The 16,107-nt window shown below is 44.4% G+C and overlaps 1 protein-coding gene across 5 annotated transcripts in view; it reads left to right on the top strand.

Moving 5' to 3' along the window:
- TMEM94 (transmembrane protein 94) overlaps window positions 1-16,107 on the top strand; it is a 146,448-nt gene that overhangs the window by 52,818 nt on the left and 77,523 nt on the right. For 4 of the 5 annotated variants that reach the window (XM_060251944.1, XM_060251941.1, XM_060251940.1 and 1 more), the window contains 4 exons: window positions 8,977-9,096; window positions 11,436-11,563; window positions 13,027-13,163; window positions 14,166-14,368. In XM_060251944.1, coding sequence (XP_060107927.1) covers window positions 8,977-9,096; window positions 11,436-11,563; window positions 13,027-13,163; window positions 14,166-14,368 — 588 coding nt within the window. Of the gene's footprint in view, window positions 1-8,976; window positions 9,097-11,435; window positions 11,564-13,026; window positions 13,164-14,165; window positions 14,369-16,107 lie in introns of those variants that run through there. The other variant, XM_060251945.1, reaches the window with a different exon arrangement.

A 16,107-nucleotide genomic window follows, 5' to 3' on the forward strand; every position in this document is an offset into this window, starting at 1 on the left:
CTGCAACAGACTAACATGGCTACCCATCCATAGAATTACTGTTTTAACAAACCCTGTGATTGTTGTCTCCTTGCTTTTCTCTCTACATAAACCTTCCATTCTCATTATGCATTTTTTTTTAGTTTGTCACTGAAATTCTTCCTTCTCCTTTTTTCCCCTTCCTCCTTTTGCAAAAGAATGAAGACATTGCTTCTACATGCTCCACCTTGTCTTCCAAGCTGCAGCAGTTGTTTGGGGGGCTTCTGTACAACCTCATAAGAACATAAGAGAAGCCACGTTGGATCAGGCCAATGGCCCATCCAGTCCAACACTCTGTCACACAGTGGCCAAAAATTTTTTATACACACACACACACAGATTGTGGCTAATAGCCACTGATGGACCTCTGCTCCATATTTTTATCCAATCCCCTCTTGAATCTGGCTATACTTGTAGCCGCCGCCACCTCCTGTGCCAGTGAATTCCACATGTTAATCACCCTTTGGGTAAAGAAGTACTTCCTTTTATCCATTTTAACCTGACTGCTCAGCAATTTCATCGAATGCCCACAAGTTCTTGTATTGTGAGAAAGGGAGAAAAGTACTTCTTTCTCTACTTTCTCCATCCCATGCATTATCTTGTAAACCTCTATCATGTCACCCCGCAGGCGACGTTTCTCCAAGCTAAATAGCCCCAAGTGTTTCAACCTTTCTTCATACACATCGTTGTCTGGTCGTTCTTCTGGATTTCCCCTGGCCCCACTCTGCAAGTTCCCAAACTGCTTTGATGTACAAGCTTTCCTAAAGATCACACTCAAAGTACATTTGGGGAAAGTATGGTGGGGGAGTGGCAATTTTTGCCCCTTCCTACTCACATTTGGTGCTGCATTCAGCACCATTTCCCTCCATTTTGGGGGCTTTTTACTTTAAAGTCAGTAATAGGTGAATCACTATAGTGTTAAAACACAATAGCAATATACAAACCATTTCTCTCTCTCTCTCTCTCTCTCGGCTTGACTTCGTGAACAAAGATTTAAGAAAGGTGCAGTAGTCCACGTCTGTTGCAGGCTCGCTAGTGGCTGACAAGACCAATGCGGGACAGGCAGGTCCGGCCACAGTGGCTGCAGGGTGTGGATGTGGATATGCCCTTCAGGCCTGTGCAGAGGAATTTTTAGGTGAAGCGCAGTGTGCGCAGTACTGGCTCCACCCTTTCACCATGGGGTCATCTGCCATGGCCCAGTAAGCCAGGACGCCGGCAGCGAGTCCTCCAGGTGGTAGATGTTACATTAACGAGCTCTGTCTGCCCGGGCTTGATGTTAGAGTTTTCCTTCTCTTGGCTGGCGAGGTTGGTGAGCCCAGCCTGCCCATCCGGTTATACCGCCGGACATTCGGACATTTATATATATAAAAAAGGCAAAAACCCCTTTGGAGGCAAATGGGGGGTGAATTGTAGGTGCAGGGGGAAAGAAACGGGAATCCGCGCACTCAGAAAATGCATTGTTGCTGTGAGACCTAAACAGGCAATTGCTGCTGTTGTGGAAGCAACTCTTATTTTCTGAGTGTTGGTGTCCCCAGATGTTTGAGGGAAGACTCCCGAGTTTCCTTCCATGGTCAGCCACTTTCTTCTGTCCCTTGCTTCTTTTGCTGTGCCAGCCAGCAGAGTCTCATAGCTTGTGATGCGATGTTGCACCAGAATTGTCACCTGACCTAGGAGATGGTGTTGCTTGGACAAACCATATTCATTGCCAATTTTGTGGCCGTATGGGGTTTTACAAAGTGGTTACAGGGTATATGAACATATGAAGCTGCCTTATACTGAATCAGACCCTGGGTCCATCAAAGTCAGTATTGTCTTCTCAGACTGGCAGCGGCTCTCCAGGGTCTCAAGCTGAGGTTTTTCACACCTATTTGCCTGGACCCTTTTTTGGAGATGCCGGGGATTGAACCTGGGACCTTCTGCTTCCCAAGCAGATGCTCTACCACTGAGCCACCGTCCCTCCCCTGACCAGCAGCGGCTCTCCAGGTTCTCAAGCTGAGTTTTTTCACGCCTACTTGCCTGGACCCTTTTTTGGAGATGCCGGGGATTGAACCTGGGACCTTCTGCTTCCCAAGCAGATGCTCTACCACTGAGCCACCGTCCCTCCCCATATATAGGAAACACTCAGAGGCAGGGCAGTTGTGATTTGTCTATGCAATGTGGAAATGTCCCAAATAAAATCATCCTACCAGCATCTTCTCTACCAAGAACACTCTATATTGATGCAAAGTTGTACGGAGAATATGTGTCAATATCTGATGACAACGGGACGGTATTGGGCACACTTCACAGCAGGCTGGATTTGCTTGCCTGGCGCTGGTCATGGCTGCAGCTTGGTACACTATTACATCTGTTTCTTTAGTCCTGGGGTATAGATCCATTTAAATCTTTAAATGCTGTTCAGCAAAGTAAGTAAATGATAGTGTTGTAGAATGTGCAATTGCTTACTGTGTTGGAAAATAAATACAGGCCCTGCAGTAGGCACCAGTGCTGAGAACACAATCACATTGTCGCACTCAGCATTCTTCTTCCTAACCTTTTGAATGCATGTTGGAACCAATCCTGAGTTGTCTAGCCACTTAGCTTTTCAGTTCTAATCCCTGCCGCCTTGCTTTTTTGTGTGCATGTGCAGAAGAGTAACAGCTATTGAACCATCAAGAATAGGCTGCATAAATTACTAATTTCTACTTTATTAATCAAATGCTGACCTGACGCGTGCCCATTTGTAGATAATCATAAATGCTCCAAATCTGAAGATAATTATTTCAGGATTTGAAATTTTCTGTATTCTGTTACCTTGCTGTCTGGTTTTATTCACCAATGCAATGGGAGGTAGAAAGGTGTAGTGTGATAACTTAGCAGATGTGTGCTAAGAGATTGATCCTGATTGGCATTTCTGTGTATAGCATTTCCGCTTTCACAAAATACTGCATCATTTCAGGCTTTGAGGGTTTCTGATTCAGTCTTAAGTGTTTACATGAGCTATTTCATTCTTGGGCTGTGCTTGCTAGCAAGATATAAGCGTCGCTTGTTCTTGTAGGTAGAGAGGGGAGACTGGGGAGGCATAGAAGTAAAAGATATAGCTAGACTCCCTGTCATATGCAGCTCACCTGTTGACTGGGAAGGGTTGGACAGAGGCTAAGACTTCTCTCCTTTTGCAGTAAACAGCAGACTACAGGGTGAAGGAGAGATAGACGCAGAGGATTATGAGGTTCCCCATGCCTGCAAAATAGTAAAGACCAAACATATATGTTCACACGCAAGAGACAACAGATGTGATGACTATATGAACATATGAAGCTGCCTTCTACTGAATCAGACCCTGGGTCCATCAAAGTCAGTATTGTCTTCTCAGACTGGCAGCGGCTCTCCAGGGTCTCAAGCTGAGGTTTTAACACCTATTTGCCTGGACCTTTTTTAGTTGGAGATGCCGGGGATTGAACGTGGGACCTTCTGCTTCCCAAGCAGATGCTCTACCACTGGGCCACAGTCCCTCCCCATGACTAAGGGTCATATCATCTCTGTATGCAAAACTAAACTATGGATTTGGGATCTGAGATCTCTTGAATATTTATTGTATGGTCTAAATGATCATGTGTAAAGCATAGGTAAACTATTTCAAAGAAAAATGGAATGTACTGGCAAGGGAAACCTATGTGCTCAGTATCTTGCTCCACTTGGCTATGTAAATGATATTTCTTGTAGCCAGGCTCCAATATTGGAAGAAAATTCTGAAAGCACTATAGTGTAGGATAGAGGGTTCAGGGTTTAGGTTAAAAATAGAAACAAATTCCAATTGCCCCTTGAGCATTTTCAAAGAAAAAAGAATGAACACATCTGTAGATCTGTATAGATTATTAAATATAATGCACACTGTGTTACAGTGTTACACTTGTCTCTGGGTTCTTTTGGTTTGTGAATGAGACTTGATACAGACATCCAACCTCTCCAACTCCAGGTATTTCCTTAGTGGTTCCCTGCCATCATCTAGAGATTTTAAGTAAATTATTTAGGCCACTTTAGACCATCCCATAATTTTCCTTGTGATTGTACCCTGCATTCATATGTGGAAAAAAAGATTCCACCTCCTTTCCTTCTCCCTTAGTTTGGTAGAGTGAGCATGCAGCTATCTGCATTTTGCATGAAATAACTCAGAAAATTCAAAGCTCTGAAGGACAGATTGCGAAATGGTTTTATTCTGTGCCCATAACTTAATGGGGAAATCTAAAAGGTGAAGCTGCAGCATATAGAAAGCAAAAGAACAGCTACTTTCGGACATCCCTTCTTCATGAAGCAATCATCCTTCCTCTAGCAGGCATTGAGCCTGACAAAAGTGACAAGAATGACAAAATCTTGCTCTTTTCTGTTTTCATAGTTCATTGGGTTCCTCAGAACTACCTTTTTGGACTAGTCTTCTGGACATCACTGGAGGTGTGGGGGGGAGATATTTGTGAGTTCCCTGCATTGTGCAGGGGATTGGACTAAATGACCCTGGAGGTCCCTTCCAGCTCCATGATTCTGTGCTGTATCTGTGCGGAATTGGCAGCCAAGCCACACCCCTAAAAGGCAGTGTAATAAACGATGTGTGCAAAGAAGATGATGAGTGTTGTGGCAACCTGGTGATTAGCTGGTTTAGTGCAGCATGTGCTTCATGCATATAAGAATCGCATACTAGCTGTTTCATACTAGGGCTTCGTCAGGTGTTACACTTCCCTGCTTTTGAACATATGAACATATGAAGCTGCCTTATACTGAATCAGACACTTGGTCCGTCAAAGTCAGTATTGTCTTCTCAGACTGGCAGCGGCTCTCCAGGGTCTCAAGCTGAGGTTTTTCACACCTCTTTGCCTGGACCCTTTTTTGGAGATGCCGGGGATTGAACCTGGGACCTTCTGCTTCCCAAGCAGATGCTCTACCACTGAGCCACCGTCCCTTTTGTCACCGTCTCTTAAAACAGCATGCACAGATTAACTATGTCCTGACAAATCTGAGGCAAGGAAAGGATATCACAGAATCATAGAGTTGGACCTCCAGGGCAATCTAGTCCAACCCCTTGCACAATGCAGGAAAGGAGAGCAACACCCAAAGTAGCCTTGAACTTTATTGTTCAGATGAAATTAATATTTGCCCATTGGGGTTGTCTAGCAGAAGAGCACTCGTTTATCCAGAAATATACTTTACAGACTTCAAAGGCTATGGGGGTAGGCAGGTTCTACTGATTGGTACCTGGTAATCTCCCTGGAATTAAAGGAACTTGCATGTGTTCAAGCATTGCATACCAAAGGGTTTATCTCCAATGCCAGAGAGAATGAGAATTAAGTGGAGAGGGCTGTTTACCTTTCCCATTGGACATGGCTGCAAGAGATTGATAACCTCTGCTAATTAACCAGAGAGCCTGACAGTAGAAACTAACTTCCATCATCATTATATGTTGTTCCTCAGACATTTTAATTGCCTTAGAAAGTTCTTTGTTGCATTATTTTCCAGTTCTGTATTCTGAGTTCTACTGCATCATTTAATGTCTCTAATGTCTGATTGAGTTGTTTTTCTTATTTTCTAATCCATCTTGAATCTCAAAGGTGGACTATAAATGAAAATATCTCAGCATTAAAAATTTCAGATGGGAAAGACTTTTGAGCTAGTGAGGTACATAGGTAGAAGATGATGATGATATTGGATTTATATCCCACCCTCCACTCCAAATCTGAGTCTCAGAGTGGCTCACAATCTCCTTTATCTTCCTCCCCCACAACCTGTGAGGTGGGTGGGGCTGGAGAGGGTTCTCACAGCAGCTGCCCTTTCAAGGACAACCTCTGCCAGAGCTACGGCTGACCCAAGGCCATTCCAGCAGGTGCAAGTGGAGGAGTGGGGAATCAAACCTGGTTCTCCCAGGTAAGAGTCTGCGCACTTAACCACTACACCAAACTGGCTCTCTGGCTCTGGAAAATGGAAGACAGCACTCGTTGTCCATCATAACACTGGCATGAGGTCTGTCTTAATGGGCAAATGCTGCCTGGTCTCAACTGCTTGGGGGCTCTGGCACCTAACAGGACTTCCTAGCTAGGAGCAATGAAACCCAGTGTGATCTGCCAAAGTTAGACTCCTCTGGTCGGGTGCAACCCAACCTATCATGTAGTCTAAATCCCTGTCAAGTTAGGAAATCTTCCTAATATACTGCTGACAGATATCTGTCTAATCTTCCTTTGTCGGCCTCCAAGGAAAGCGATTCCATCCTGGAGACTTCTTGGACAAGATTTCTGTTAACTCTGCAAAGACGCCTGCCATCGCAGAACCTGCAGAGGTTCCATTAATATGTGATTTTAAGAGCACTGTTTGTATTTTCTTCTTTGTCTGATGATAGCTGTAATGGAGCTGATATCTTTTGTAACCTGGTCCCTATCCAGAAATTAACAAGGGGGCTGTTTTCTTCTAATCCCCTAAAACCACTCACACTGCAATAGAATTACGTCAGGTTTTATTTTAGCTGTGCTGGGGATACAGTTCATTACTTCCCTGTGCTTCATGAAAACTTGCTTGCTTGAGATGTTCATTTTGCTGAAAAAGCATTTGCATCTACTTACACTTGTAAGATCCAGAAAAAAGGTAGAGGAGATGCCATCTAGTCCTGAACAGATGGATTGCTGGTTAAGACCACTGGGGAGCCCAAATATGGCAACCTTACCCTTTGACAGGTATTCATGACCCGTCTCTGGCTGGGGAAGCTTCCCTAGAACAGCTCAAAGAGGAAGGGTGGTGGCAGGCATAATCAAAGCTGTCATAAGAACATAAGAGAAGCCATGTTGGATCAGGCCAATGGCCCATCAAGTCCAACGCTCTGTGTCACACAGTGGCAAAAAATTTTATATACACACATACACTGTGGCTAATAGCCACTGATGGACCTGTGCTCCATATTTTTATCTAAACCCTTCTTGAAGGTGGCTATACTTGTGGCCGCCACCACCTCCTGTGGCAGTGAATTCCACATGTTAATCACCCTTTGGGTGAAGAAGTACTTCCTTTTATCCGTTTTAACCTCTCTGCTCAGCAATTTCATCGAATGCCCACGAGTTCTTGTATTGTGAGAAAGGGAGAAAAGTACTTCTTTCTCTACTTTCTCCATCCCATGCATTATCTTGTAAACCTCTATCATGTCACCCCGCAGTCGACGTTTCTCCAAGCTAAAGAGCCGCAAGCGTTTCAACCTTTCTTCATAGGGAAAGTGTTCCAGCCCTTTAATCATTCTAGTTGCCCTTTTCTGGACTTTCTCCAATGCTATAATATCCTTTTTGAGGTGCGGCGACCAGAACTGCACACAGTACTCCAAATGAGACCGCACCATCGATTTATACAGGGGCATTATGATACTGGCTGATTTGTTTTCAATTCCCTTCCTAATAATTCCCAGCATGGCGTTGGCCTTTTTTATTGCAAACGCACCCTGCCTTGACATTTTCATTCATTATCCTCTGTCATTCATTATCCTCTGAGATCCTCTTTGGTATCACAGTGATGTTTATGGAGTCTACGGGGAAGAGTAGGGCTTAATCCACCGGTACAGGCAGGCTGTGCTTTGTTACAGAGCATTGCAATGGCATCTTCCCTCCACTAACAAACATGGGCACAAATGATCCGTTGGGGAATTCTGCTGTGTAAACTGCATTGAACTGAATAGGAGCTGCACAAGATCACTTGCGTGCTCTTCTCAGTGGTCTTTTCACAGAAGTTCCTCATGGAAGCTGCCCCTTAAGTGGAAGAGAATAAACAAGGGCACGAGGGACAGAAACAAGCCACTTGATTGGAAAGGCTGTATGAGAGAACAGGTTCAAAACCTTTCCCACTGTGTAAGATTATACTTTGTTTGCATTATAAAAGGGATCAAGTTGCATCGTAATAGAGGCTTCAGAAGAAAAAGGTGCGTGCGGCTTAATTTTAAGACTATCAGCAGCATTAAGACTATTAACAGCTGTTGGACAGCAGTTGGACTGTACTTCTTCAGATGCTCTGGCTCATGGAAGCTCATTAGTATGTCCGTTTTAAAAGTCAGTTTTAAATGTCAGTTTTAAAAGTGCCATCAGGGTTCTGTTTTGCTGCAGTAGGCCCCTCTGAAGGTACTTTATTGCAGCCCTACTTCCCTGAGTAGAAGCAAAGATGCACAAATGAGTTTACCTAGTTGTAGAAAGAACGAATAGGCTTCTCCCTGTGGCTCCACGTACAAGGAAAGGAGAATGATGTAAGCTACGTTGGGTCCCCACTGGGAAGACAGGCAGGGTATAAATGAAGTAAATAAACTATTGTATGCTGTTTGTGAAATTGATTTTTCAACTAATACAGGCCAGGTGCCTTGGGGTTTAAATGTATAAAAAATTCCAGTATGGTTCCCTGACTTGTCAGGGAGAAAATGTTGGATTTGCTAGACAGGGCAGGACAGTTTTAATATGTGCTGTAACAACTAGCTAGAGAAGCAGCCAGCGATGGGTTGTGTTGAGGTGCTTCCAAGGTTGAGATGATCTTTGCTTTGTGATTAGGCCGTCATGAATCAAATATATGGGATTCCTGAAGTTGAAGTCCTATATTCAGTAGGCAACTCAAAAGAAAATGTCTTGGAGATCTACCTGGAAAGAGTGAGGCACTGTCCCTGAGATGAGTCTGTTCTTTATCATTTTTTTTTCCTGAGATGAGTCTGTTCTTTATCATTTTTTCCTATTTCCCCCCCTATATTTTTCCAGTTAGAGAATGAGAAAAGAAATTGTGGGAGTCTAGAGGAAAAACAGGCAGTTTTCTTCTGTGCCTATGTTAATGTATCATTTTTTTTTAAAGACAATGTTCTGGGCATTGGTTTAAGTCAGTTCCTGCCCAAGCCAGGTAAGTTTTTTGTGCCTAGCACGCCTGGTGGTTAACTCTGACATTGGTAGGGAAGATCTCAGTGAGAGACGCCATTTGTTGTTTCTTCTTGTCCAGGATGAGATGACTGTAAATCTGGGTCTCAGCACAACAAAGGCCCTGACTATCCTGAGAGACCAGCTTTCTGCATTGCTGGAGGGGCATCAGAAGGAAAGAAAGAAGGTGATTTCGTGGAAGGTAAGTGTGATCACCATCGGTGTTAGTCTGTGATTAGCTTTAAGAATGTACTATTACTTTGGAAATAAAAGATGCAAGTTTTAAATAAAGGTATAGCGTTGTAGACCGATAGGGAAACTAGAACTTTTTTCTCTCCTGAAAAGTGGAAGATGGCACTTAGATACCTCTCTATCACAAGTGTATATGTTGGTGTCTCCAATATTCCTCTAGTTGAGGTGGACTGGTATGATACGCACCCCTTTATACCCTGCCTGTCTTCCCAAACTAGGGACAAGAGGCTTGCTGGAGTATTCTGTGAGCAAAACCTTGCTCCCTTACAAAATATCACCAAACCCAGAGCAGGAGTTTCTTATAATATCCTGTGAGGCCCTGGCTTCACCAGGACTGTGAGTTCTTTTTTCAGGATCCAGGGGACACACTGAAAAGCCACTGCCTTCTTGAAACGAAGAAAATTTATTTTTAAAAAAAAGAAACAGTAAAAAATACAAGCATCAATACAGGTTCAAGTTTCCAAAGCGCACAGAAAATAAAAACACCTGAGTAACCTAAACTATATTTCTTCCCATTTTCAGGAGGAGGCTCATTTTACAGGCGTAAAAAGAAGTCTTGCAAAGGCAAGATTGATAATACCTTCTCGGCTAGTCAACAAATTAACTCCCCTCTGGAAAATGCTTTCCCCACCTCCTTTCACACACACAAGATCTCTTAACACAAAGTACCTGGATGGCACATCTTTCAATTAAACATTTTAAGAGTATTGCATAGCAAACTGAAACATGCCGGGAAACAAATCAGGCCTGAGCTTGACAACTGGCAGTGGTACCTGGATAGGTGAAAAGAAGATGGCTGAACACTGCCAGATTGCTGCATGCCCTAGTGCAACAAGGTGGACCCTCTCCCCCACCCCATCCTGCCTGCAGCGTAAATGGGTTGGCTTTTGTCAATCTACCACAATGCTGGGCATCGAGAGTTAGCACTTGAAGCCTTACAATCGGGCAGCAGTGGTGATTACGGATGGGCACAAACTAAATTATGAACCAAAAATTATGGCACAAACCAGGCCTGGTTCATGCTTCATGAACCTCGATTCATGCCATCCCACCCTCACAAGCCCCACAAATTTTCCTAGTGGGTTTGTGTTGTTTGCAGACACACTGGCAGCGAGGCTTGAGGAAGGCATTTAAACAGACCTTGGTCTCTTCAGATGCCTTCTCCAAGCTGCAGCACACCTTGCAAGAACCATGGAATCTTTTTAAAATGGTTTTTGCAAGCTGTGACTCGCAAGTGAACCGGGAAGGCATTTAAATACCTTCTCGGTGGACTCGCTGAGTTGTGCCAAGGTGGCGGCATGACTCATGAGTGAACTGGGAAGACATTTAAATGCCTTCTCAGTTGGAAACTATTTCAGCAATCCCTTTCACCCTCCCCCCCCCCCGCAGTGTTCCCTCTAAGCTGAGTTAGCGTGAGCTAGCTCACAGATTTTTAGCCTCCAGCTCACACATTTTTATCTTAGCACAGGAAGGACGACCCCAGAGCACAATAATTTATGCAGCGGCTCACAACTTTAATGCCGGTAGCTCACAAAGTGGAATTTTTGTTCACAAGACTCTGCAGCTTAGAGGGAACATTGCTCCCCCCCCCCCCAGTCTTCCAAGTGGGATTCCCTTTAAATGGTTTTTGCAAGCCATTTCAGCATTTCAGTGATCCCTTTCATTCCCTGCTGCTTACAAACGGGAGAGCAAAGAGGATTGGTGAAATAGCTTGCAAAAGCCATTCAAAGGGAATGTTCCCTTTAAACGGCTTTTGCAAGTGGCTGCCATGACTGAGTGAAGTCCAAGTGGCGAGTTCACCCAGAAGTGGTAAACTCCCTGTTTGGCATCACTTGTGCACAGCACCTTGCAAAAGCCTTTTAAAGGGAATATTCCTTTGGTATTTGCAAGATCTCCCCACCCTTTCCATCCTGCTGGCCTCGGGGAGCCACCACAGCAGACGGGAGGGAAGATCCATGATCCTCATGAACTGGTTCACGAACCATGGGAGATTTGTCCTGTTTTTTTGGTTCATGGGACCTCACTAACCACAAACTGGAATAAACTGCCATTTCTTCAGTTTGTGCCTGTCTCTAGCGGTGGTTCCAGCAGCCACCGTCATGTGATGGTCCTTTCTGGTGTGCAGAGGCCAACTCAGAGACCTGATTTGTCCCTTAGCCAAACTACATTTTCCAGTGTTCAGCATGAGGGGATAGTTTCTATAGCTGACTTTTCTGCTATTTTTGTAGTGAACTTCAAAAGAATCCAAGGTTCAGGTGTGTTGATCTGGTCTCTTTCCTTCTCTTGTAGGAGGTATGGAAGGCCAGTTTTCTGTACCATGGCAACCGTTGTTCCTGTTTCCATTGGCCAGGGGCATCCCTGATGCTGTTAACAGTGCTGCTTCTTTTAAGCTGTTATGGGAGTCAGCCAGAGGGAAGGTAAGCTGCCCGTTGGCAGGGTCAGAGGGGTGTGTGGCCACCAAGTCTCAGTGTGATCTTGCATTCTGTTCCTCCTCTAGCCTTCATGTCTGGACCTTGTCTTTCAATCCCTGTCAAGTTTTTTTGGGCAAGGACTCCTGTGGAAAACACGTTCATCTGCTTTCCGTATCAGGATCAAACGTCAAAGTCAAAACACACATGGCGATGGCTGCCAGTGCCTGTTCTAGTAACGTGTTCATGTGCCTTTAAATAGTTACTTAGTAAGAGATTTGGCAGTACTGGCTTCTCTCATTGGTGCAGCAAATAAGGAGTTCTGCCAGAGGAATTCCATACCATGACACAGCTAGGGAAGGCACAGGCACCCTGTCTAACAACAACAACAACCCTGTTGTGAGGAATGATGCCTCTGAGATTATGTCATAAACCAGGGGATGGAGGGGATCTGCAGATTTAGACGTGGCTGATTATATATTTTTACCTACTGCCTGTAGGATTGCACTGGAAGTTGAACAGCAATTGATGACCAAATTGCATAAGCTTGTCCGATTAACTCCCAAAATAGCATCCTGAAACAACGCGAAACATATTTATTTAGAAAATGATGAAACTTCACCTGTTTGGCAGGCCAGAGATTTGAAATGTGGAGCTTCTTAATAGTTTGGCTTCTTTTTAAAACTCCATATCCATATTGTTGTCTTGCCTGCTAATCTACTTGTACCAGAAACAATGTATTTTTTGGGGGGTGGGGGTGGAATCCCATGATTGTCAGTGTATTTGGGGGGAAAATATCCATGTTTGTCACAGTTTTTACAAGAAGACACAGGCTGTACCGGAGTCCTCTGAGAGGATTTTGTTACTTTTGCTGTACTGAGTGCTCCTCCCCTAAAGGAAAATGTGCTAATGAGAATGCGTCTACTGTATACTATCCTGCTCCGTTGCTCTTATAACATAATCCCCTGTTGGAAGAATTAGTGGTGGTGGTGTGGGAGGGGACAGGATTCTGTAGAAGGTGGTAAAACTCCTTTCATGAGCAAGATGCATATTCTAGGGGATGATTTTTGGAGTGAAACAAACGAGGATTAAACACATATCTGTGGGCTGCTTGAGACCATGGACCTTTTGCACCCAAACTGTGAAGCCGCCATCATAATTACCATTGAAATGGCTTACTAAGCCTTCCCTTTAGGCATTCCAAACTTCTGGGGACCAAGAGAGCTGGAGACAGGCCTGTTTCCCAGGTAGTCACACTCCTCTTGCCACTATAAATGAATTATTTGAATTAATATAGTTTTGCAGACCAGCCTAGGCAGTTCCTCGGTTCTGTTTTAAAGGCAGAGGTTGCCTTCCTAATGTCGGAGCATGAATCCACGGAGGCAGTCAAGGCCAGCCGCAGACCTCACGGAGTGTGTGTTTAATTCCATTATTCGTCCAACTCTAATTTTGTATGGTTTGTTTTTGAACAGTCAGGGTTCCGAAATCGTCAATGCCTTGGCACTGTTCCTCCTGCTGCTGCTCGATCTCTTTCTCATTGTACGGCAAGAAAGACTAAAGTGCCGGGAAGTTGAAAGGAGGCTCTGGAACATAATCAACAGAATAACTGGTGAGGCTGCTGCCTCCTCAGGCTGGTTTTATGATCCTGCACATGTGTGTGTGTGTGTGTGTGTCTGCCTTGTCTACAATTGGGGGTGGTTAGTAGGGATGGACATGAACTGGCTGACAAACTAAAGGTCGTCATTAATTTCGGCGAACTGAAGAACCACCATAAACTTTTATGAATTTTGATGCAGTTTGTGGTAGTTGGTGAAGAGCAGAAGCAGTAGCTTTCTGCTCTTCACAAAAAAAAAAACAGGAGGAGGAGGAGGATTTATACCCTGCCTTTCTCTCTGAATTAGAGTCTCAGAGCAGCTTACAATCTCCTTTATCTTCTCCCCCTACAACAGACACCCTGGTGGATGGGGCTGGGAGAGCTCTCACAGAAGCTGCCCTTTCAAGGACAACTCCTGCTTATAGCTATGGCTAACCCAAGACCATTCCAGCAGGTGCAAGTAGAGGAGTGGGGAATCAAACCTGGTTGTCACAGATAAGAGTCCACACACTTAATCACTACACCAGACTGGCTCTCTGCAGTGGAAAGCAGTGGTTTAAATGGCCCCCAGACATTTAAGCTAAACAGCTGAGTGGTAGGGAGCTCCCTGCCTCTCAGCTGTTTGGTTTAAATGGCCTGCTTTGTGCTCCCCGTGACTTTTCATGGGGAACAAAAAGCACAGGTTTAAATGGCTCCTTGCTGCCCAGCTGTTTAGTTTAAATGGCTCACAGCCATTTAAACTGCTCTCTGCAAAATCCATGGGGACCAGAAATCAGAGGTTTAAACTTTAAATGACTTACAAATCTATATGAACTGGGTCAGTTCACAAGCCAGCTTTCCAGTTTATATGGGTTCATGGTTCGGTTTGTGGATCAGCCACGAGCCAGAGCACAGTGCAACTGCAAAAATGTGGTTCACCTAGTGGTGAGATGATAGACTTTTGCCACAGTAGAATGTTTTTCACTAGAACCCTGCCTCAGGGATTGTCATTCACATCTCGTTAAATCTGCTTTTCAGATGCATTGACAGACGGCAAAGAGCTGAAGTGGGCAAACTCCATGTACCCTGACCTTCACATGCCCTTTGCCCCATCATGGTCACTCCATTGGGCCTACAGGGATGGCCATCTTGTCAACCTCCCTGTCAGCTTGTTGGTAGAAGGTGATGTCGTTGCCCTGAGGCCAGGACAAGAATCTTTCACTTCTCTCAGAGGGATAAAGGTACAGTAACTCTTCCTTCTGTGTGAAGCTACTTGGTAATGTAGGGTGTATGGTATGGTTATAAAGCAGAGGGCTTGAGACTTAAGAACATAAGAACATAAGAGAAGCCATGTTGGATCAGGCCAATGGCCCATCCAGTCCAACACTCTGTGTCACACAGTGGCAAAATAATTTTATATATACACACACACTGTGGCTAATAGCCACTGATGGACCTCTGCTCCATATTTTTATCTAAACCCCTCTTGAAGGTGGCTATGCTTGTGGCCACCAACACCTCCTGTGGCAGTGAATTCCACATGCCAATCACCCTTTGGGTGAAGAAGTACTTCCTTTTATCCGTTTTAACCTGTCTGCTCAGCAATTTCATCGAATGCCCACGAGTTCTTGTATTGTGAGAAAGGGAGAAAAGTACTTCTTTCTCTACTTTCTCCATCCCATGCATTATCTTGTAAACCTCTATCATGTCACCCCGCAGGCGACGTTTCTCCAAGCTAAAGAGTCCCAAGCGTTTCAACCTTTCTTCATAGGGAAAGTGTTCCAGCCCTTTAATCATTCTAGTTGCCCTTTTCTGGACTTTCTCCAATGCTATAACATCCTTTTTGAGGTGCAGCGACCAGAACTGCACACAGTACTCCAAATGAGACCGCACCATCGATTTATACAGGGGCATTATGATACTGGCTGATTTGTTTTCAGTTCCCTTCCTAATAATTCCCACCATGGCGTTGGCCTTTTTTATTGCAAACGCACACTTCGAGTGCTTCACAGAGACGAGAGGATGTTCACGGTTGTGGGGGGGGGGGAGTCTTGTGTATTATAGGCCCTTTTGCATTGATTGAAAATGATATATTTTTCTTTCTTTTAAAAAAAAAAACCCTCTCCCCCAAACTCAGGAACTAGAAGCATCCTGGGGGGGGTGGGTTGAGTTTATTACACCTGTATTCTGCTGTTACTCGAACCTTTAGGTCTCTCATCCGAGAGATGAGCCAGGTCCGCACCCCCTTATCTTTGTAAATGCTGCAGCACAGGGTATTCCCAGAGCTCTGGATCCCAGTGAGAAATTTCTTTTTAAAATGAAAACAGGTGTTTTTGAAACTACAGTGTCTCAGTCTACACAGGTCAAGGCCACACAAGAGGAACGCAATATCTACAACAGCGGGCAATGCGCCATGTTTGAATAGATGCAGGATGTGCCATGGGGTGAAATTCCATGAGGTGGTTTACATTGCAATCAGGCCCTCCTGCATCCACTTGAAGTACAGAGATCTAAAAAACCAGTAACTCAGCCTAGGATTGCACTGTCAGGCCTATGAATCCACACACCAAATTCAATCCTGAAGATATTTCTGACTAGAGTTACTCCAAAATTCTTGTTACCTGAAATGGTGCTGTTGAGGTGGCGCTGACCGTTGTAATTCTTCCATTGGAGGCCATATGGTATTCACTTGGAGGAAATAGTAACTACTGTCCCTTGACTAGAATGGCCTCTTTTAGTGTAAAAGGAACTGAAAAAGAAGAAATTTAGCGCATTAGGAAGTTTTGGAAATTTCTACCAGGGGGTTAATGGCATGGCAGGCTTACAACCAGCTTAATAGTCAAAATTCCCTCTTCAAAGAACCCAGGGAAGATTGTAGTTCTGAGAAGATCTAGTTTATCTGCATCGGTCATATTCAGCTGAATGATTAACACCTTAAAGTTAACCAGTGTGTTGTGAGACAAACTCTAGTGAACTGGAG

Source organism: Heteronotia binoei, chromosome 13 (assembly GCF_032191835.1).
Source record: "Heteronotia binoei isolate CCM8104 ecotype False Entrance Well chromosome 13, APGP_CSIRO_Hbin_v1, whole genome shotgun sequence".
NCBI lineage: Eukaryota > Metazoa > Chordata > Lepidosauria > Squamata > Gekkonidae > Heteronotia > Heteronotia binoei.